Source organism: Natator depressus, chromosome 1, assembly GCF_965152275.1.
Source record: "Natator depressus isolate rNatDep1 chromosome 1, rNatDep2.hap1, whole genome shotgun sequence".
Lineage (NCBI taxonomy): Eukaryota > Metazoa > Chordata > Testudines > Cheloniidae > Natator > Natator depressus.
The window spans coordinates 341560878-341583973 of NC_134234.1; the positions used below are offsets into that span (position 1 = coordinate 341560878).

General features: G+C 43.7%; 1 protein-coding gene across 2 annotated transcripts in view; it reads left to right on the forward strand.

Moving 5' to 3' along the window:
- NET1 (neuroepithelial cell transforming 1) overlaps positions 1-23096 on the forward strand; it is a 63758-nt gene that overhangs the window by 21956 nt on the left and 18706 nt on the right. The window contains exons 1-3 of one of the 2 annotated variants that reach the window (XM_074942714.1): positions 3818-3852; positions 11886-11952; positions 15941-16000. In XM_074942714.1, coding sequence (XP_074798815.1) covers positions 3833-3852; positions 11886-11952; positions 15941-16000 — 147 coding nt within the window. In that variant the 5' untranslated portion in view covers positions 3818-3832. Of the gene's footprint in view, positions 1-3817; positions 3853-11885; positions 11953-15940; positions 16001-23096 lie in introns of those variants that run through there. The other variant, XM_074942713.1, reaches the window with a different exon arrangement.

Genomic DNA, 23096 nt, shown 5'->3' on the forward strand with positions numbered 1-23096 from the left:
TATCTGCTGATGTGGTCAACAATGATAGCTAACCTCTTAAAACAAGTGGCCATAACGTTCCACCAAAACACAGAAGCAAATTTGAAAAGAGAAAACCACAGTTCACTCTCAGCCTGTACCCTCTTTGTGGGTTAGACATGCTCAAGGTGGTTAAAGAAGCTTCCTCAGGAAACAGAATTTGTTCCAATATAGAAGAACAATGTAATGCAGAGGTGGGCAAAATTTTTGGCCCGAGGGCCACATCTAGGTATTGAAATTGTATGGTGGGCCGTGAATGCTCACGAAATTGGGGGTTGGGGTGTGGGAGGGCGTGAGGGCTCCGGCTGGATGTTCAGGCTCTGGGTTGGGGCCAGAAATGAGGAGTTCAGGGTGCGGGAGGGGGCTCTGGGCTGGGGCAGGGCGTTGGGGGAGGTGTGGGGGTGGTGCGGGCTCCGGGGTGGGGCTGGGGATGAGGGGTTTGGGGTGCAGGAGGGGGCTCCAGGCTGGGACCGAGGGGTTTGGAGGGCGGGAGGGGGGTCAGGGCTGGGTCATGGGGCTGGGGTGTGGGAGGGGGTCAGGGGTGCAGGCTCTGGATGGCTCTCCCGGAAGCAGCGACATGTCCCCCCTTTAGCTCCTACGCGGAGGCACGGCCATATGGTTCCATGCGCTGCCCCATCTGTAGGCACCGCCCCTGCAGCTCCCATTGGCCATGGTTCCAGGCCAATGGGAGCTGTGGAGGAAGTGCTTGGGGCAGGGGCAGCGTGCAGAACCCCCTGGCTGCCCCTACATGTAGGAGCGAAAGGGGGACATGCTTTTGCTTCCAGGAGCTGCGCAGAGTCACGGCACGCGCGGAGCAGGGCAAGCCCCCGACCCCACTCCCCAGCTGGAGCTTGAGGGCCGGATCAAAACATCTGAAAGGCCGGATGTGGCCCTCAGGCTGTACTTTGCTCACCCCAATTTAATGGCTATTCCAGGGTGTCTGAAAAGTACAAGAAGTTCTGAGATCAGTAGTAGCAGCAGCACAGGGTCCTATCCAAGTAGTAGTTGGATGTAGGTTTTCTTATGTTCACTGTTTAACTACATCACCCAGCAGACCTTTTTTTTCATGGCTTTGCTATTTGAAAGCTCAGGCTACTACTAGATTACTAATTGCACCAGAGTTGCAAAGGGTGATGCCCTTGCTGATACTACCAGAAAGTTGGGGAGTAGCTCTACCAAAACAAATTGCCAGAAAGTAGAGCATCATTTTGGGCTTTCTATATAATCAAGGCAAAGTGTCCTTAGTACTTCTTTGTGCTACTATAAATGGTATTATTGATGGCAGTGAATGAATTAGACTCAATGTAGAATTTACCAGTGCAATTTCCCTATGAGCAGTGATCGTACGATGATCTTCCACCTCATTTTTTTCTCTCCAGGATTTCAAGTGCTTCTGTCAACTAGTTTCTCCTAAGGTGGTTTTCTTTTTCTAGGTGTCGTCTTAGATATGGGAAGCAGGGGCAAGTGCTGCCCCAAGAACCTTAGTCTCCATTTTTATGCTGCTTAGCACGTGGGGGTTCCTGATTGGGGCCACTGGTTACTGCTGAAATAGACATTTTTTTAAATGGTGGGAAATCAAAAGAGGCTCTTTTTGTTAGATTTTAAATTAAGATTCAAAGGCATAAGTATGAAGTCTTTTCTTGTACTTTTTGAGATCTCAAATGAAATGTCATTCACTAGGGTAATCTACCGGTTTCAAAATGCTTGTATTCCTGTAATATACATAATCAAATAGCATTTAACTGATGTGAATGGTTTGTATTTAAAACTACAAGCAAGCTGCGGTGAAAACAAAAAAAGTTTGGGAGTGAGAGGGGAAGGAAATAAAGAATTGCTGCCCAGTCTAAAGAATTTATTTTGGATCTTTAGTTGGACTTAAGGTTAAGGGAACTGCCAGATCAAAGTGTTTCTGCAGTTTCCTGGATAAGCCATGAAATATAAGTACAAAGAATGGGTGCAGACTGACTCAGTGATGCTGACCAAATGGTACAGACTTAAAGTAAAAAAAAAACAACATGGAGGAAGAAAGCTACATTAAATACGAGTGGGAAAGAAGTTGCATTAGCCAGGATAGGTACAGGCTCCGCTGTGCTATATACTTAAGGTTGGAAGGATTTGATTGTTATCAGTAAAGGATATAGCCACACACATCCAAACAAACAAAAATATTTCCAGCAATAATAATAGAAATTTACAGATTGACAAAGTAAGAAAAATGCTGCTTGACAGCTTATTAGATATTGTCATTAAATAATTATTGTCTAACGCCCATAATTTCCTGCAACTGTGAAAATTTAAATTGATAATCAGAAAAAATACATCAATATTATCTGTCAAAACTGTTTGTTTGTTTGTTTTTTAAAAAAGTCAAATTCTGCCAAGCCTATATATACTCTAATCCAACAAATCCAAATCCAACCTGGGATGCCCATTTTGTACACCTTTTAGAGTTTTACATGTGCTATTCTGGTCATACGGGATTAAAGGCACAGACACCTGATACTCTCAACATTCTGTACACAGTCCTTCTCCCACCCCCTGCCAACAAGACTTGAAACAAAGAAGACTTTCTTTTCAGACAGTCAAAAAATCAGTATAAACATGCTAGGTAACCATTATGAAAATAATTTGACCGAAACATTTGTGTTTCTAAGATCCTCCTAAATGATTACAGAAAATATACTGCAGATGTGTCCATCTGCAATGTCCGTGTAGCTGGCAGGGTTACAGAAATGGCTGCATGTTGCTGAGCACTACTCTTTACCCCTTTTGAACTGCAATTTTGAAGGACATCATCTCATTTAGTTTTGAGATGAGATCATTGGCCTAGATAGTGCCTGCTGTTGTCCGGGATCGAATTCTGAGGGCAATTCTATGGGCTCATAGCTCCTGTTATCTTCAGTAGAAGCCACTTGGGTATATCAGAAGGTCCTACTGTTTAGTCCAGGAAGACACTGAACAATGACAATACTTCCTTAGACATGTAATCTGTCACTCTTGATTGTTTCACATTAGAACCAATCTACTAGGCTTTTTTATCTTTAGTGATATGTTATATAGTAAATTGCCCAAACTTCCACCAGGAGGGTTATTGGGGCCACTTGTCTCCTCCCTGCTATGTTGCCAAACCTGGTTTGGTCCCTTTTGACTGCGTAAATATGGGTGTCTGATTTTGTGCATCCTTTGCAGATTACCTTTCAGATACAATGCTAAAGCCCCATTTTTCCTTTTTGGATTGCATTTTGGCCATTAAGCTACATGTACCTTTAGCGTGGAAATCAGGACTGTAGTAGGCAACACACTTTTTAATACAGAATCATATGTTCTTAAGCACTGTTGAAAAGGTAGGCATAACAAGACTGGTGGAATTATTTTTGTCTGGTTTTGGTAAGCACCTCATTTCCTTAAGCCGAGAGAGCACACCAAAGCAGATTTCTCTATACTTTCGGGCAGTCTCAATATCCTTTCTCTAGTTTGGAGAGCTTTGCCTCTGCAGAGTATAGTTGCAGCTCTTACATCTGGAAAATGTTTAACTTGTTCACCTAACTCCCCCTGTTCTCCCTCCAAAGTTAATCTGAGCCAAGGGAAAAAATGTTCTTTTAAAACAAAATGCTCCCTGCTTCAGCCTACTAGTGGTCTCTTTCCATTGTTCTTCAAGCCCCTCATTAACTTGGAGAAAATGCTTGGTGCATGTTACTTGTGTGCCTGCCTGTCCTCCAGCTGTATCTGCTCAGTCTATCATGAAGGGAGGGATACTGGGAAGAACGATACAAGATAATTATCTATTAAGAGGAGTCTCCTTTCAGGAATCAGAATGAATAACTCTAACCACAGGTACTAGTCATTCACTTCTGGGTTTCTTAGGGGGAGGGGGTTACTTTTCTGCAACACCAAGTTGTTCAGGAAAATTGGTCTCTAAGGGTCTGTCCTCACTGCCACTGGAAGCGAGCCTCCCAGCCTGGGTAGACAGACTCCCACACTAGCTTGGCTTCAGCTACTGTGCTAAAAATAGCAGTGTGGATGTTGCCGTTCTGGGGGAGACTTGGGCCAGCCACCCAAGCTCAGATGCGGGGGGGTCATGTGGGCTCAAGAGCCTGAGCTGCCACCCAAACCACAACATACACACTGCTATTTTTAGTGTGCTAGCTCAAGCTGAGCTAGTCCGTGTCTGTCAACCCCGGCTGGGAGGCTCGTTCCCAGCTGCAGTATAGACGTACCTTAAAAGCTTTTCTGTTTGGGGATGTTATATCGGATTAGTTTGTTCACTCTAAGTGCAGCAATTTAACTATATCAAACTGAAGTGCTTCCACCCTGCTTTGTTATGGTATTTTCCATGTTAAGCCTTGCATCCATGCACCTCTGCGCTTGTTCAAATTAACCGTGCAGCATTCTGGACAGATATCCTATGGTGCAATGTGCTATGTACAACTCTATGCTCTGATTTTTCTTGTCATGCATTGTAGGGTGCCTATCAAAAGCTACAGGAAATCTTGGGCTTGGGGTCAAACTAACAAACTCCCATGATTCCTCTCGTGGCATCCCATAATTCAGCTATATTTTGCCTCAGTGCCATTTTTGAACAGCTGTCTGGCAACATGGAAAATGCATTGCTAAGCACCATGATCATGAACAGGATGACACATCTGTATTGACAGTCGCGTAGGCAGATGGATTTGGCTCTGTGGCTCCGTAGGGCTTTGAATCATAGAATCATAGAATATCAGGGTTGGAAGGGACCTCAGGAGGTCATCTAGTCCAACCCCCTGCTCAAAGCAGGACCAACCCCCAACTAAATCATCCCAGCCAGGGCTTAGTCTTTGGATGTCTTATGCCGCAGCAATACAGCTGCAGGAGAAGGAGAAGCAGATCGATGAAATCAAGCAGTTACTTCTGCCGGGCGTTTATCTGGAGCAGCTTTACTCAGTGGATTGCCCTTTGGGCTCAGTTGACTAGCACTGGCAGGTGGGACAGGATAGTGATGCAGGATAGTGATGCAGGATAGTGATCCAGTTGCGTGTTGGTAGATCAACCACTGGGGCTGTTGTCATGGATGTTTGTAAAGCTATGAGAAGGGTGGTGCTGTGCCATGTCATAAAGCTTAACAGTGCACAGGAGGTTATTGATGGCTTTGCACAGATGCGCTTCCCACACTGTATGGAGCTATTGATTGGACACATGCCTATTCTTTGCCCCCTACATCAACCCAAAGACTTCATCAACATGGAGGGGTATTTCTCCCAGGTACTGCAAGGCCCGGTTGATCACCACAGAAAGTTCACTGTTCATGGGGTGGTCTGGAAAGGTCCAGGATGCTAGGGTCTTTAATAACTCAGGCCTGTTTTCTGGAATGACCAAGGGAATTTTTGCACACCCCTCCCCCTGCAGACCCTGTGGACATTAATGGATCAGTGGGAGCAGGGGGTGGACAGGCTTTCTGACCATTATGGATGGGTGCTGGATGGAGGTGGCCTGTGATATAGATACACATCACAGGCTACCTCCATCCAGAGAGAGACATATATAGGAGGTCAGTTCCTTCTGGCCGTAAACTCTGACAGCCAGAGAGGGTGCTGCTGAGAAATTCCCCAAGGGGTCAGGGAAACAGCGTCAGTGATGCATTTTTTTCCTACTTAGAGGCCAAGGTGCAGTTGTGGGTAAGGAAGGTGGTATAATCAAGGCAATGACTGAAATGTTGTGCATTGATTTTACTGGGAGTTGATGCTGTGGGGGTAGGGTTAAGCTGTACCTCCGTGAAACTCTTCAGCAGAGTTGTACCAAAAAATATAGTGTTAACAAATAACATAGGGAACAAATTACACTACTTTAAGATTTTTGTTTGTTTTTGTTTTTTGTTGTATTTTTTAAATTCAAGAACAATAGAGCTATGACATGGCCAAGTGACGGAGTGCTCTCAAATTCTGTAGATGACGCGCTTCAGTGAGTTCTTCATCTCCAGAGTGGTTGATTTTTGTGGGAAAGACCAGTAATGAGAGTGGTTGAAATGGTGGTCCCAATATGATGTGTTTTCCATAATTTGCAGGACAACACAAGGCTGGGGTGCAATGCTTGAGCTTTGTAACAAAGATGTTCCATCACAGCTGGTTGCCTCTGCATCATGTCTCTTTCCAGGGCCATGTGCTCCATTTCAGTCCTTTGTGAATGCTGTAGGAAACTATCACTCCACATGTCTGTCTTTGTGGCCCTCTGTCACTAGTTCTTCTAAAATAGCCTCTCTTGTCTTCCCCAACAATCCAGCAATGTTCAGTTTAGTATTCATCTGTTTCCCATGCAGTAACTCTGCGGGTGATCTTTGCGTTGTGGCATGTCGTGGAGCCCGGTATGCTTGCAAGAAATCAGTAGTGAAGGTTATCCACAATTGCCCTTCCAGTTCAGCCGTTTGCAAACTCTATTTCAAACTTCTGTTAAACCATTCAATTTCCCCATTGGCTTGAGGGTAGTATAGGGATGACCTTCTGTGTAAAATGTTCCTCTCTGCTAGAAAAGTTTCAAACTCCAGGGAAGTAAATTGACTACCATTATCTGAAACCAGTTCTTTGGGATTACCTTCCCTGCTAAAAACTGAAGAGAGGACCTTAATTACTGTAGCAGAAGAGATTTGTGATGTAAACGCTACCTCAGGCCATTTACTGAAATAGTCTATTAAAGTGATGGCATAACGGCAGTCACTTGGAGCAGTATCAAAGGGTCCTACAATGTCAATCGCCCCTTTTTTCCCATGCAGATTCAGGAAGAGGAACAGGCTGTAATGGAGGGGTACATGTCACTGCTGTCTTATCATGCATTTGGCAAGTGACACAGGATTTTATGAGTGCTTCAGTTTGAGAGTCCATCCCTGGCTACCAATACAGATCCCGTAGTCGTTGTTTGTTCTGACAGTTCCTTGATGAGTATCGTGTGCCAGCTGTATGAGTTTTGACTGTAATTCTTCTGGCACAAGTAGCTGGTGTGTACCTCGTAGCACACAACCATCAAGCAAAGAAAGTTCATCCCAAACTCTAAAATAAGGCAGCAAAACTGGGTCAAGGTTTTTAGGGTTACTGGGCCATCTCTTTGTCAGAAATTCCCATAGTTTTTGTTGAATTGTACACACTGAACAAGCCGCTTGAAATTGTTCTTTTGTAACTGCAGTAAGAGTGCTTGTAATAAGCGCAACTGCTACATCCTCATCCTCCGGTGGACCATCTGGTGAAGGCAAAGGCAGGCGAGAAAGGCAATCAGCTACCCCTTTTTGGTTTCCAAGCTTATATTCCAGTTCATAATTGAAAGAGAGTAGTCTTGCAGACCATCTAGCAATATGATATCCTGCTCTTCCCAGTCCTTTCATGGTGAGCAACGTCGTCAAAGGGCTGTGGTCTGTGTGTAAGTTCTCCATTTTTCAGTAGCCCAGACACAAACAAGTGCATCTTTTTCGACTGTAGAATATTTCCTCTCAGCATTACTTAGTGTCCTTGAAGCAAATGCAACAATCCTCTCTGTGTTGTCCTTATGAAGTTGCGTGAGGACAGCCCCAAGTCCATGATCAGAAGCATCAGTAGTTACAATTGTGGGCAATGCAGGAGTGAATAGTGCAAGTACTGGACTATGTACAATCAAGTCTTTCACCTAGCTTGTGCATCCATTGTCCACACTAAGGTTGAACTTTTCCGTAGTAATTCTCATAATGGTTCAATGACAGAAGCATAATTGGGAACGAATTTTGAATACCAGGAGGTAAGACCCAAGAAGGAACGTAAGGTTGGCAAATCTGTTGGAGGAGGAGCATTTGAAATTGCCAGGATATGATCTGGATCAGGTTTTAGTCCAGCCTGTGAAATTGTATGCCCCAGAAAGGAGAGTTCAGTTTGTCTAAATTTGCATTTGGACCTATTGAGCTTGAGGCCTGCTTTGCTGATGCAGTTTAGTACAGACTGCAGGTTATTGTCATGCTCCTCAGAAGTATTTCCAAACACGATAATATCATCCAGATAGCACTGATCTCCATGTTGATTCTTCAGAATCAATGACATTATTTTTTGGAAGGCACTTGGGGCAGATGCGAGACCCTATGGAACACGTTTAAAAAGAAATAGTCCCTCATGTGTAATGAATGCTGTGAGGTCTCTGCTATCTTCATGCAACATAACCTGGTAGTATGTGATCTGCAAATCAAAAGTAGAAAACATCTTTGCACTATGGAGTTCTGCAAATACTACTTCTATGTGAGGAAGAGGATGGCTGTCAATCACAATAGCTTTGTTTGGCTCCCTTAAGTCCACACAAAGGTGAATGCCTCCACCCTTCTTCTGTGTCACTACTATAGGTGAAACCCATTCCGAGGAGTCAATCTCTTCAATAATGTCCTTTTGAACAATTTTTCTAATTTCCTCTGAAACAGCTTCCCTGACTGAAAATGCTAAGCACCGTAACTTCTGTCCTACAGGCATCACATTATTCTGCATTTTAACTTTATGCAGAAACCCATAAGCACAGCCGAGTTTCTCCTCAACCTGCTGTTGGGTCCCAGCTGAAACTGGTGTGTGTACCGCAAGAGTGCTTTGCTGAGGAAGATCAATTCATCCATTAACTACTCTGAGATTTAAAACAGCCACTAAATCTCTGCCAAGGATAGGAGTGCCTTTGTGGACAATGTAGAACTCTTCAGTTACACAGCAATCCCCAAAAGTTAACTATTACTGACAGGCAGCCATGTACTGGAATATGGTTTTTCAAATAGCACACCAAGTTAAGTTTGGGTTCAGTAAGAGCACATCTTTAAAATAATGCAAATAGATGGAATCAGGTAGTATAGATACTGCTGAGCCAGTGTCCAACATTAACTGATTAGAGTGTGATGTGCCTAAGGGTATGGTGGAAACGTTTACAGTGCACTTTGTTCTGGAATATGTGCAGTAGTGATTTTGTCCACGCTCGGCACAGTAACGTCTGGTATTGTAACTGCATGCACCTGTTGACTGAACTGGCTGCTGTGACGTACTTAAGTAAAATGCCCAATCTTTTTGCAATGATTGCACTGAGCTACTTTTGCTGGACATCCTGTGTAGCTTGCAAGGTGTTGTGGGGATCCACAGCAAAAGCATGCTTTTACTGTATTTTGAATTTGCTGATTCGGTGGTTTTCCATTAGTTTTCCTCTTGTAATCATTTGTCTGCAGTGATAGTGAACTTTTCTGCAAAGGAGTCACAGCCTGGACTGTGCCTCCTGTATCCATACTCATTATTTTGGCTTCAGCTGAGCTGACTCAATCTGAGTAGCAATGGTTATTGCTTTTTCTAGTGTAAGTTGTGGGTTCTAGAAGTAAGTGTTCTCTTACACGAAGCATGGTTGTTTTCTCAATGAGCTGGTCTCTAATCATCTCATCTGCCATATTCCCAAAGTCACAAGTTACAATCAGACTCCTCAGGGAAGCAATATACTTTATTATAGTCTCCCCTGTTTTCTGCTCATGCTGGCGAAATCTGTAGCGATTAGCTACTACATTCACTTTTGGCACAAAAAGTTCTTTAATGCAGTGAGTACAGTCTCATATTTATCATCGTCAAGGGGAAAAGTGTAAAATATATGCTGCCCTTCTGCTCCAAGGCAGTGGATTAGCAGAGCATGCTTTCTTATTTCAGAAATCTCTGTAGCAGTGATTGCAAGCAGATAAGTCTCAAACATATGGATCTAGGCAGTAAAAGCAATTGGAGGCTCACCTGGGCTTTGCAGAAAGGGTGCAGGTGGGTTCAGAGGCAGAAGATCCATCCTCATCTCCAAAATGTTGTAGCGACCAGGCAAGGTACTAACAAACTTCAATAGGACTTTATTTTTAAAGTGGAAACCTCTTTACCAAGCTGCTGCTGCACCCTCGGTAGCTCTCACGCCGCCTCCTCAACTTCCCCTCCTTCCTTCCTGTTTCCTGTCCTTTCAGACTCCCAACAGCCAGTGCTCCCAGTTCTAATAATTACAAGCAGCATCTAAACACCACATGTAGGTGCTAAGGGAAATCGGAATCTGTAATAGATTCGGTTAAACATTTCAGTCCAGTGAATTGGAATTTTCTGATGAAACTATATTTTGTCCAACATTTTCAAACTAGCGCTAGTCACAAGCTCACAGAGAAAACGCAGCACAGTAAAATCTGCCCTATTAGCTGATTCAACTGGCTGTCAGAAAGAGGGAACAACTCATTGTTTAGGACTAGTAGTTTGAGATGCAGAAACTAAACTTTGGGCAAAAGTGTCTCTTAATATGATGTTCAGAATAAACGAAATGTTGCTGGAAATGTACGTTAAATCCACTGGGCAGTGAAACTTGGAACACAACTTGTTGGGTCAGCTGTAGTACTGTAGAATGACTTAGATGGATACAGTGGTGGTGTGGCCGTGTCGGTCCCAGGATATTTTTATTTAACCTTGTTCTGAATATATTGCTTTTCGACAGTTTTGCTTTGTTGATGAGGATGACTTATTGAAAGAGCAAGCCTCAATTCTCAGTTGCAAGTTTATGCAAAAACTGATAGCCTCATTTTCAAGATGCAGCGGACCTGCAGTTTGCATTGATTTCAACTCCATTGACAATGGAAAATGAGGCCAGATGTTTTTACTTCTCTCTGTCAGGATTGGTGTGGGATGTTTAGTTTCCTAAACTTGTATAGTTAAGAAAGTTATAATGTAGTATAGCTGATTGGTTCAGATTTTGACCTGTTTAGTCATGGTGACTCATACTGTTTCATTGTGCTCCCCTGTCTATAGCCATCTGTTGTTTCTCATCTTTTACTTTGAGAGTAACCCATTTGGGGCAGGAACTGTCTTTGTTCTGTTTTTATACAGCACCTATCACAATGGGGACCTGGTCCTTGAGAAGGGTTCATGGTCACTATGATAATGTAATTAATAATAAATAGATGGCAAATGGGGGTGAGATTGAGATTCAAGAGGTGCTCCTCTTGCCCCAGACAAAATTGTTCATAAGGAGTGGAGTATTCACCCACTGTCTCTGTGGCCTGTAATCCTTTAACCCAGAAACCCATCAGAAGAGAAGTCTGAGACCTTGTATACACTACAGGTTACTTCGGTATAATTTATGTCGCTCAGGGGTGTGAATAATCCACACTCCTGAGCGATGTAAATTATACCATCCTAAGCACCATTGTAGACAGAGCTATGTCGGCAGGAGAGACATAGTTACAGCTTCTCTTCGATTGTCTCCATCACAATTGCTACCACGTGCACCTGTATCAGTGCAGCTGAGCCGCAGTAAGTGCTGTAGTGTAGGTGTAGCCTGAGGCTCATGGTTTTTTTCATACGGGAGGTTTTAGGGGATTTGGCACCTGAGTCGGATTCTCAGAGTCCTGGCAGGGTCTTCTATGATTAAGTTAACAAGTAGCAGCGTTCTGATCTGTCAGAAAACAGTCAAGGTTGTTCGGGCATCCTCTCAAGTCTTAGCCTCTCTTCAGGTTACAGAGTTGTGCCTGTGAGGGAGAATTCAGAAACAAAAGACTGAATCTCAGGTGGTATCCTCCTGATATTGGGGGGGGTTTTTAGCATGGTCTACCCCCTTGGGATGGTTCTGTTCCGGGTCAGGTTCCATCCATTTGGAATGAGGTACTTCATGTTGGACTTTGGCTATTGTGAGCTGATTACCTTGAGTTGAAAAAATCCACAGGAAATGTGTTTTGTCACAGAGGTTACAAGTATTTAGAGCTGATTTGGGACACTTGCTCAGATTTGACAGTGTTAGCATGGGATGTTGTTACACCACAGGATTTTAAAACAACGAACAGGGAAAGGGGGAGTGAATTGTAGCTATTTTCTCAATTGCTAAAACAACCCATATTTTATTTACCTTTATACATTCTCAACACACAGATATCCTCTGCGACGAGGCAGCTCTTTCACATTTCTAACTCCTGGGCCGCAGTGGGACTTCACTCTGGTGAGTAAAGCATGCGCTATATTTGTATGGCAAAAGGTTGTTAACAATCAGAAATAATCTAAATAAATCAGGTTCCTTCTTCCTGGATAAGGAAGAAAGAAACATATTGTTCTCTTTCTCGTTAGGCAAATATGAACACTTCCTCACTGAGCCATTCTGAGACTCTTGAGTGACTAGTGACTCGTACATAATAGAGCTGATGGCTCTATTATGTTGTTGGCCTTAACTTGACTGTATGCTTGTGGTTCTCTGAGTATCAAGATGGTACCTGCCGTTTTTATTTAGGCTACAGCTTTTGATCACTTAGCAGGGTAAACGTGACTGAGCTGGTACTCGAAACAGGGTTTGGAATAGGACTGCAGAAGTAACATTTTGTAATACTGAAAAGGTGTAGCTAATTTATGGGTATAATAACGGAAGCACCCAAAAGCCTTACTGTGGTAACCCTTGTCCTATATTCTCCCTACTGCCATCTTTGGCTTGCCTTACATTGGTCACTCTTCAGGGCATGGACATTAAAGTGTCATCTATGTTTATAAGGTTGTATGAATAATAATGCAGTGAAGTAGGGGAAATAAAAAGCTGACTTAAAAAAAAAAACTTTCTAAGGTTTTATCTGATGGTTACAGATTAACTTAATATTCATTTTTTAATCACAGTGGTTAGCTCTACAAATTATATCCTCTCAAATGATCCTGCTCCAGCATCACAAATTGAAAGCATTTGAAGCAATGAACTTATTTATCTCTATTTTCTATGTATGTTTTTCTCTGCTTTTCATTTTGGCTGTTTGTATACTCATGTTTTATTCTCTAACTCTAAATTAGAGTAAGTGTTGCTAGATTTCATACCCCACCAATGTAAACTCCAAAAAGCAAGGAGACTGGTGTTGAATGAGTTAACTGTTTATCTAAACTCTGCCATCAGTTTCCACTATCAATCTCAATTACCTGCTCTTAATCTCAGTGCATATAGCTTCTCCTTCATCCTGAAGAGCCAGTGGGCACCCTAGAACTTCAGCTCTGCTCTAGAGGCAGCTTCTCTTTCTGGCAAGCTGCTTGTGACTTGCTAGGGACAAGTTCTGGACGGACCTGAGGAAATACTTCAGACTGGGACTTTCCTCCACAGAATTATCAACTGTAAGGAGGGCTCACATGTATAGAGGACGGCCCAATTTTATTTAAATGAGCTTGGATATGTGACAAAAACAGCTAAAAGAGGGCATGGATAATGGAGGATGAATGCCTGGGTCCTGTTGCCCACGAGACCCCACCCTTGCTGCAGAGTCCAGGGCCACATCTACAGTTGGAAGGCTTTGCCAGTATAGTTATGCCAGCATACTTTATCAGCAAAGTACCTCTAATGTGGATGCAGCTATACCAGCAAAACTAATTTTGTCACTAGAGCTTATTCCAGCCAAGGCCCCTCCTTCCCCAAGTGAAATAAGCTATGCTGGGGTAATTGCATTTACACAAGGGTATTTTACTGGCATACCTATATATTGGTCACCACATGACACCTCATCGCACCCCTGAGTGACATAGTTATGCCGATGAAGTTTATAGTGTAGACCTGGCCTAGTTCTCTGGTTCAAATGGGCAACAGAGCCTCCTAACCCAAACTCCTCCCCTACTTCCATGCCTGCATTCCTCCTCTTTCTAACTTTCCAATGTCTGTACACAATAAGGGCCCAGGGGTCTGTGGGTAAATCCCATTGAAAGTTGGGTTGAACCTTGGCATTGATGTGAGACCTGCTCATTGGAAACCTTCACATGTTCTCGTGTTTGGAACCAATACTGACCATATTGTTTTTAGAGAGGCAAGATGGGTGAGGTAAAAGATAAAAAATGTTACCTCACCCACCTTGTCTCTGTCATATCCTGGGACCAACAGGGCTACAACAACACTGCTAACAACATACTGTTTTTGATACAAGAGACATTTGTCTGAAAACAGGGTTTTTGATCTTTGGGGAGTTTCGGTCCTGACGCACATTCCTCACCTGAAGTTCTATTCTTCTTCTAGGACTTCCAGGTTGACAATAAGCAGCAGAAAGGATCTTTGTTCTTTAGGTATTTGCCAGGTATTTTCATGCAAATGTTCCTAGTAATACAGAATGAGTGGGGGGGAATAGGATGACTAGAATTGTTTGCAGACTGAAAAATGCTGCTTTTCTATGATGTATTACTGGATCTTTACATTCCATCCCTGAGGGTTATTTAATACAAATATTAATGGCATTCTTCTGTGTCTGTTTATGCTGTTTTGCTTACTTATTTTGGAAAGACTTTTCCCTCAAAGAGTTTCATTTAAAAAATGCTCATGCTTTTTTCAATACCTCTGTGGTAGCCTGAATAATACTTCCTGACTTTTTTACAGACTAATACCTTTCATAGGAATATATTTTCCACACGACCTTTTCTCAAGAGGGTTTACATATCATTTCTTTGATTGTGACTATTGCTAGCCAGACACATAATGTCAGAGAACAGTATTTATCATGGTTTTCCTTCTGCTATGCTGGTTAAGCCTTCTGGTTTGAGCAGTTTGAACAGGTGGGCTTTTTGGAATCTGTTTCTGTCCTGGTGCCATGTAAGAATGATACAGCTGGCTCTGTAGTCAAATGTCTGAGTTTTGAATGAAACTATGTTGGGCAGGGGAACTGGGCAATGCAGTACTTATTATCCAAGTCTAGCCAGTTTAAAAACAAAACTTTGGCTTTGCTTCAGAGCCCGGGGCTGGGTCCAGAGCTGTGTGTTGAAGACATTAATATACTTGACTTGCATAAAGGGAGGGGGGAATCTTCAAACCAAAAAGATGTGGTGTCTTAAAGTCTTGTATTGTTGCAAGTTCTAGTCAAAAATCTATTTTGAACTTTTTATTGAACTTAACCTAAAAAACAAGTATGAACCTGCACACATTATCAACCCGGCCAAAAATCTCTTCTGAAATAATGACATCGAGTTCCGTATAAGCCTCACAAATGAAATGCTATACATATATTTTATAAGAAGCTTTTCCTCAATCAGCAAGTGGACCTCAGTCACCCTACTGGAGAGTTTGTGTATTGTCTTTTAGAACTAAAATATTCAGACAGAATAAAATGACTGAAAACCATGGAAATTCTAACTTCTGTTTGGTACTCTGGTTAGATTAAACTGCTGAGGAAGGAAAATACTAATGTGAGCGAATGTATTTCTGTGCTTTGGTAATTAATATTTAAACATAAATTTGTCTGACTAATATGGACTGGTAAGAAGACTTATTGGGGTGGGAAAGAGTTGCCCAGTGGTAATGAAAACACTGTAAAATAAAATGTGGGGTTCTTGGAATCCAGAAGGGGAACTAGAAGCTACCCTTATACCCCAAGTTCTACTCTCACCAACATTGCTGGGATTTTCAAGGCCTCCTTAGGCTCCTCTGAGGAGCCCATCCATGCAGGTTGGGGTACATCTTGGGAATAATGGTATCATCTAAATCCCCTTCAGGGTTCTAGAACCCCAACTCCTATTGACTTTCAGTGGGACCTGGCACCTAACTCCCTTAGACTCCTTTGAAAATCCCAGCTTTGTTATTAACTGCTGAGCTTGGAAACCATAAAAAGTATCTGATTTTATTAACTAAATGCCTGAATCCATTCAAAGTGCTAACTGCCACATGAATGCACTTCAGTCTCCATTGCTTTAGTTTTTCCTTGCTGTGTTTTGGTTCTGTCTTCACAGTTATAATTATGGGGAGCATAAAGGAACAAGTAAACTTATAAAGTGTATGATTTGTGGATGCAGTAAAGTGACAAGTCAAAATGCTTTTTCCCATTGCAAAACTACTCGTGAAATTATTTTCACCCATAGTTCTGCAGGTGCAGTAAGGAGGGCATCTTTCAGTTGGTTTCGAAATCAGGCCTTGTGTATTAGCATATATATATGGGGAGGCATGCTATCTACAGTATAATCAAATGGTTAGATATGATTGGTTTCTTTTATTACAGAAAAGGAAGCGGAGAGAGAAAGATGATGATGTTGTCAGTCTCTACAGCCTTGATTTTAAGGTAAGTCAAGCATTGCGGCGTTGACCGTATTGTTCTATCAGGTTCAATTGTCCTGCTATTGTAGTTTTATATAGCCCCCAGAAACTCCCCAATGTTTAATATCTTGTGAAAGAAACCCAAGGAAGCGTATGAACACATCCAAGTGATGGGCACTCGAGATGTAAAATAACAGTGGTAAAGATGGCACTTCAAATTCTGCTTTAATTCATATTTCACTTAGGCACACAGTATTGCACTTCAGGCAAACTGGACTTTATGGTGTGTGTAACTCTTTCATATAGAAAACTTAAATATTTTATAACAATGTGTTTAAGGTTAAAATGTGACTCCAGTAAATGTTCTGGGTGTTTAGAGTCAGAAATCTGCTTCCAGGGAAACAATCCAAGCCAATTCTTTGGAAAGGGAAGATTACTTGTAGTTTAGCTGTTCTGACAATCTGACTATAAGCGAATACTCAGAGAAGGGGGAGAAAGAGGGATGAAATATTCCTTCTGGGAAGTAGTAATTTTTGAGTTCATAGCTAATTAGTCTTTATGGCTTTTTAATCTTGATTTCTAGTTTTTTGGTCAGGGGTTGTTTGTCTGACCTACACTCACTTCTCTACAGCCTTTGTTGCCATGATTCTTTTTGTGATTGTGCACTATTTTATTAACTTCCTTACACTGTGGTTGGGTGTCAGTCACAGCTTGCTGCTTTCCATGAATGATCACTTCCATGCAGAAAAAGGCAGTGGATCCACTGCTCTGGACAAGCCTCTCCCTATATTTTCCTGGTATTTCAGTACATGTTCCTTCAAGTTAGGGCAAAAAAGAATATCAGATAGGGCTACTGTGTCACAATAACGATATCTACACATTGGGTAGGTTGGGGAGGTTCAGTACCAAATGGATGTCATTTTGTGGGCTTGTCTATGCTATGGGGACTACAGTGCCATAGTTATACTGCACTAACCCCATAAAGTATATGCAGCCTACAGTGCTGGAAGGGTCTTTTCTGTCACTGTAGGTAATCCACCTCTCCAAGCATTGGTAGTTAGGTCAAAATGCACATTCTTCCATCAACCTAGCCATGTCTACACCAGGCATTAAGTCGGCATAGCTACATCACTCCGGGGTGTTTTTCACGCTCCTGAGTGACAAAACTATATCAACCTATGTTTTAAGTATAAGCCAGGCCTGTGACTCCTCAGCTTTCCTAGGAGTGGTATGTTCAGTAAACGTGCCAGCAGAAGGAACTTTTCAAAAAAAGCCCTTCGTTCTGCTGGATTGGACAGAAATACCCACGAATTATGACTCACGTCCACAGTGGTAGATCACGGGGGGGATTGGCTTTTAATAGTTTTAACAGAGACTTCTGCAGGAAGGGGAAAGTCCCAAAGCACAAAGAGTTAAAAGCTCATAGTGTGTCTTTTGTTTAACTTGACCTTTTGCCTTGTTGTTTTTAAATGGTTAGGCTGTCTGTGACACTCTAATTTGATAGTTCTGGAGTCACACCTACAAAATACACTCAAACACCTTTTAAAACTTTATTTATAGCTCTGATACTAGTTACCGTACTGCCTGTCCATAAGTTGTGTGTATTTAATGTATGTACATGCCTTTTAACACAATTGGCAAGGTTTAGAAAATCCTTAAAGCCATCAAAGTCAAAGCTTTGGGGCAGGAGTGACCCTGAGCCTGAGAAGGAGCCAGAATTTACCAATGTGCATTGCCAAAGAGCCACAGTAACAAGTCAGCAGCCCCCCGTCAGCTCCCCCCACATCCCCAGTGTCTCCCACCCACCAGCAGCACCGCTGATCAGCACCTAACCCTCCATCCCTGCTGCGATCAGCTGTTCTGTGGTGTGCAGGAGGCTCGGGGCGGGGGAGGGAGGGGCAAGGGCATGGCAGACTCAGGGGAAGGGGCGGGAGCCTTGGAGGAAGGAGTGGAATGGGGCCGAGGCCTGGGGCAGAGCCGGGGGTTGAGCAGTGAGCAGCCTGTAGCACATTGGAAAGTTGGTGCCTGTAACTCCAGCCCCGGAGTTGGCATCTACGCAAGGAGCCGCATATTAACCTCTGAAGAGCCGCATGTGGCTCCGGAGCCACAGGTTGGCCACCCCGGCTTTAGGGTAAAATTTCCAGCAACACTTAAGCAACTTAGGTTCCTAAGTGCCTAAGCAATTTTTGAAAATGGGACTTAGGGTTTGTCTACATGCCCTGCAGTTTAGAGTAGAGGCGTCTGAATAGCAGTGCGCACCAAAGTACTGCACTGTAACTCCCCTGGGTGGGTGCTGTGGGAGCAAACTAAAAGGGACCTAGTTCGCATTAACGTAGTCCTGTTTGAAGAGCATTACATTAATGCGAGCTAGGAACCTTCTAGTTTGCTCCCGCAGCATCCACATGGAGGAGTTATAGTGCAGCACTTTGGTGCACATTGCTATTTGTACCCCCATAAACCAAACCAAACCAAACCACAACAGGCCAGTGTAGACATAGCCTGAGACTCCTAAGTCACTGAAGTGCTTCTGAAAATTTTATCTTTATTCTCACCAAATTCGTGAGCTGTTTTATCTAGACTTTGTATCTATTACAGTGAGTAGGTTAAAAAAAAAACCAGCACAAAAACCCTGGCCCCATAGAACCTAGGTTTGTCTGTATCCAGTGAGTAAATTGTAAGGCCAAATGGGACTATTAGGATCATCTATTCTGACCTTCTGCATAAAACAAGCAGTATACTCCTATCCCCATTTTACAGATGGGGCTCTGAGGCACAGAGAGACTTGCCCAAAGTCACACAGAAAGTCTGTAGTGGAGCAGAGAATTGAACCCAGGTTTCCCAAGTCCCAGGCTAGCATCCTAACCACCGGATCATCCTCCCTTAAATTAATTAATATAAAGTGTATATAACTTTTAATGTGGAGGAGTAATGACCATATCTTGTACAGGCAAGGAATATTTAGCCTGAATTTAAGGATTTAGGTATGTCCCTTCATGTTATTAAAAACTAAAATTTTCTCGTTCAGTGTTCTATGTGCCAGTAAATATCCAGTATTTTAAATTAAATGGAGGAGCATTCAAAGGCCAAAATGGTGACAGACCCACATTTTTTTGGTTTGATTTTGGTTTTTTTCCACTCCCCTGAAGTTTTCCCTCAGATTTTAAGATAAACTGAAAATAGGCCAAGTTTAAGCTGTTTACAAATGTTATACTTCTCCCACTTTTGGGGCACACCAGAAACCTTTTGGTGACCCTAGACTTCCCTAGACTCTTTAGTGAGCGTAGCCACCGTAGATACTGTGTTTTGTCGTTCATTTTAACTGTTCCCAGTACTTTTTCTGCATTGTCTCTGTACTGTTCTGTAAAGGGTGGAATGATTCATTGAGAGTGCACACAGGCTGTGGGTTCTGAAAGCATGTATTCTGATGTTTATTAGCAACCAGATTATGACCTTTCTTTTATCTGCTAGGGAGTAGACCAAGATTGATGGTATATCTTGCCAGAAGCAACATGAAGCCATGCTGAGTAACATTCATGAATCAACTCTTGCCGGGCCTACAGTTCTTTAGTGAACATGGGTTGCTAATGTTTGGGAAAATAGAGTTCTCCTTAAGTGCTTGGGTATGTGAAGGTACAGCTTTGGAAAAGGGAATTGTGCAAAGAAGATACAACCGTTACCTTTATGGGACCATCTCATGTGAGTAAGTGTTACTCAATATGAATAAGGGCAGAGCTTTGTCTACACTAGCTCTAGAGCCACATCAGTATTGTCAACAGAGGGAAATTATTGCCAAGAAACTCTAGTGTAGACAGTCACAGTCTTTGAGGAAAACACAGTGGACAAGACCTGAATTTCGAATGTAGAAAACAAGCTGAAAAACAAAATCCCTTCTCAGGCCACATTCTTCTTATTCTCCAGCACTTGGATTCTTTAAGTCATTAGTGGATGTTTTTGTAAAAGATATGCTGTAGTTCAACCATAAATTAATTATTGGGCTTAATGCAGGAATTACTGGGTGAAATTCTATGGCCTATATTATATAACAGATCAGACTAAATGATCACAGTAATCCCTTCTGGCCTTAAAATTTACAAATCCACGTGTCATAATGATGCACAAAAGGAGCATAAATCTGATTCTTTACCCCTCCCTCTGACTCTCCACCCCCACCAACTGCTGATGTGTTTTAAAAGAGAACCATATCAACTTTTTTGTCAGGTGTGGTAATGTAAATTCATGCAACAACTTGCCCATTCATGAGTTGAAAAAATGTATTTGGAAATAAACGTTAAAACTAGCATTTCTGAGATTGGCTAAGATAGTCAGTACCACACCTCCCTATAACATTTGAGACATGAGCAGTACAGGAGCTGAACGCAATTGTGTAAACAAATTTCTCACTTATGGTAATACTTTGCTGTTGAGACAAATTTTATATTTCATAAATGCCACAGGCTTCTACAGTAAAGTTCTTCTAATGTTGCATTCATATTAGCAGGATGGAAACTGATTTATGACTTCATATCCTGGGATAACATACATCTAGAGTCACAAATGTAAATATTGTGGTAACTGTCTTCCCACAGAGGTCTCAAATGCTAATTTTAATTAAAAATTGAAGGACAAAAAAAGTCCATCTGTGCTAGTTCACTTCTGTTGTGTGGAATATTTGTAACTGTTTATTTTTATTAAATTCCATTATAATTATAAAGCCTTCTCATCTTACCAATAAAATTCAGTATTTCAGACTGCATGCAAACACTTCATGTGACCCAGTAATCGACTGATGTGTCATGTCTTACTTTTGTCTGTGTTCAAGTATACTGCTCTGAGTTTTTGACATAGAATATAAATATCTGCAATGGAATGTTAAACACAGATCATGACCAGTAAACAATTCAACTATACAGATGATGGTGGCTGACTTTGTTCAAGTTACAAAAATACAAAGAAGGATGAGATTGCCTGAATGTTAACATGAGTTCATATTTATTCAAGTACCTACATGTTACGCATGACAGTATATATGAGACGTTAAAAATAGCTAATTAAAACCAGTATTTCTTCTTCGAGTGCTTGCTCATGTCCATTCAGCTTAGGTGTGTGTGTTCACCATATGCACCGGTGCTGAAAGTTTTTCCCTCAGCAGTATCTGTACGGGAGCAGCTCCGGCACCCCCTGGCGTGGTATGCACATGCCGCAGTATATAGGGTGCCACCAGTTCCCCCCACCCTTGGTTCCTTCTTGCCGCCAGTGATGGTGCTGGAACTGTGGCTGCTTCAGCTAGTGTTGTTGCTGCTCATTCGTACGAACTAGTTATCTCTTGTATTACAGTGTACAGTATATGGTTTCTGTTAGTGTTTATAAATCCCTTAGCTATAGTTAGAGACTTCTGAGGTCCCAAACGGGACTTTGCCTTGGGATGGGGCATGCTCTGGTCCCCAGGCTTTAAGCCCTGTGATCGCTGCAAGAGGCCCATACTCGTTAGTGATCCACACAGAAGTTGTCTGCGTTGCTTGGGCGAAGTACACGTTAGTGAGAAGTGCAAAATTTGCAAGTCCTTCAAGCCAAGGACTAAGAAGGAGTGCGGTATTCGTTTAAGAGTGCTCCTTTTGGAGTCGGCCCTCACCCCAGCACCGGAACAACGCTCCAACCCGGCACTGAGTACCATGACCTGCAGCGCCCCACCAGGATGATCCACTGGCTGGCACCAGTCGCTATCCGTGGCTCTGACCAAGAAGCCCAAGAAGGTGGGGCGAGGCCAGTCTCCAGCCTCCCGCAAGGGAAAGGATAAGACTGGGTGTGAGAGAGTTCCCAGGCCGGGCAACTCTTCACTCACATTGGGATCTCGGGCCCAAGCTCTGGTGGAGCGGTGTAGCCCAGCTTGCTCTCTGCTGGCCACCTCAGATAGCGGCAGAGGCCTCCGTCAGCTCCAGGTGCCATCCACGCCACAGGTCCTTCAGGCGGCACAGGAGATCGTGTCCCTCCCAGTGCCACCCACACTGGCTCCTGCAGTTCCCCAGTCATGCTTCGGTCCCCACCTCAGCGGCACTGTTCCCCATCCTGGGGAACATCCCACCAGCGCTCGCTCTCACATAGCCACCACGCATCTGACCGTGAAAGGCAGACACAGCGCAGCCCCATTCAGTCCCAGGACCTTGGGCACTGGCAGAGAGGCTCGAGGTGCAGCTCGCCGGCCACTGGGCACAGACCTTTGAGGCATGCACCAGCCCCCCGGCAGGAGTACCGGTCCCGGCACCCAGAATCTCCGAGACCATGGTACTGCTCCAGGGACCCGTCGAGGGATAGACGTTACCATTCCTTGGACCGTCGCCGATCCCCAAGGAGGGCATCGCCATGTGCGGGTTCTTCCCGGCACCGGGCCCTTTCCAACTCCCGGTCCTGCTCCTCATCCCGGTACCACTCGTCAAGTGTGAGACGTAGATAGCCGGCTCCAAGCGGTTGTGGATCTGTCGAGTGCTACCGGTCCCTAAGACCCCACTCCAGATCGGACTCCGGGCGGAGTGACCAGCTCCGGTCGGGTCAGAGCCACCGTTACGCTCTGTCCTAGTCACCTGGGAGCGACTGCTCAGGATCCAGCCCTGGTTCGGAGCGAGGTTCCTGACAGCGGGACAAGCTGCGGTACCGGCTACATTGTCGGCACCGAAACCAGCACAGTGGCCAGCGCCGAGGTATCTGTGGAACCCGTGGGGGTTCACCCAGCCCTCCCAGGCCGCCTGCTGCTTATCCGGAGCCTCGGAGAGAGCAGCTGCCTCTCTCCCCTGTCCTCCTCCGGTGCACGAAGCCTTGGTGTGAAGACCCCACAGGTCCAAGAAGGAGCAGGGGAACAAGCCACTGGGCCACCAATGGTTGTGGAGGACCCTATAGCACCAGCATCTTCCTCAGACGAAGCTATAACGGGGTCCCCTCCCCACGTTCCTCTGGATAACGCTAAAGCGCACCAGGAACTACTGAAGAGGGTCTCTGCCAACCTGGGTCTTCAGGCGGAGGAGCTAGAGGAGCTGTCAGACACTCTCTTCAATGTCCTCTGCTCCACAGCACTGGCCAGGGTGGCTCTGTCCCTTCATGATGGGGTGTCTAAGATCACTAATGCCTTGTGG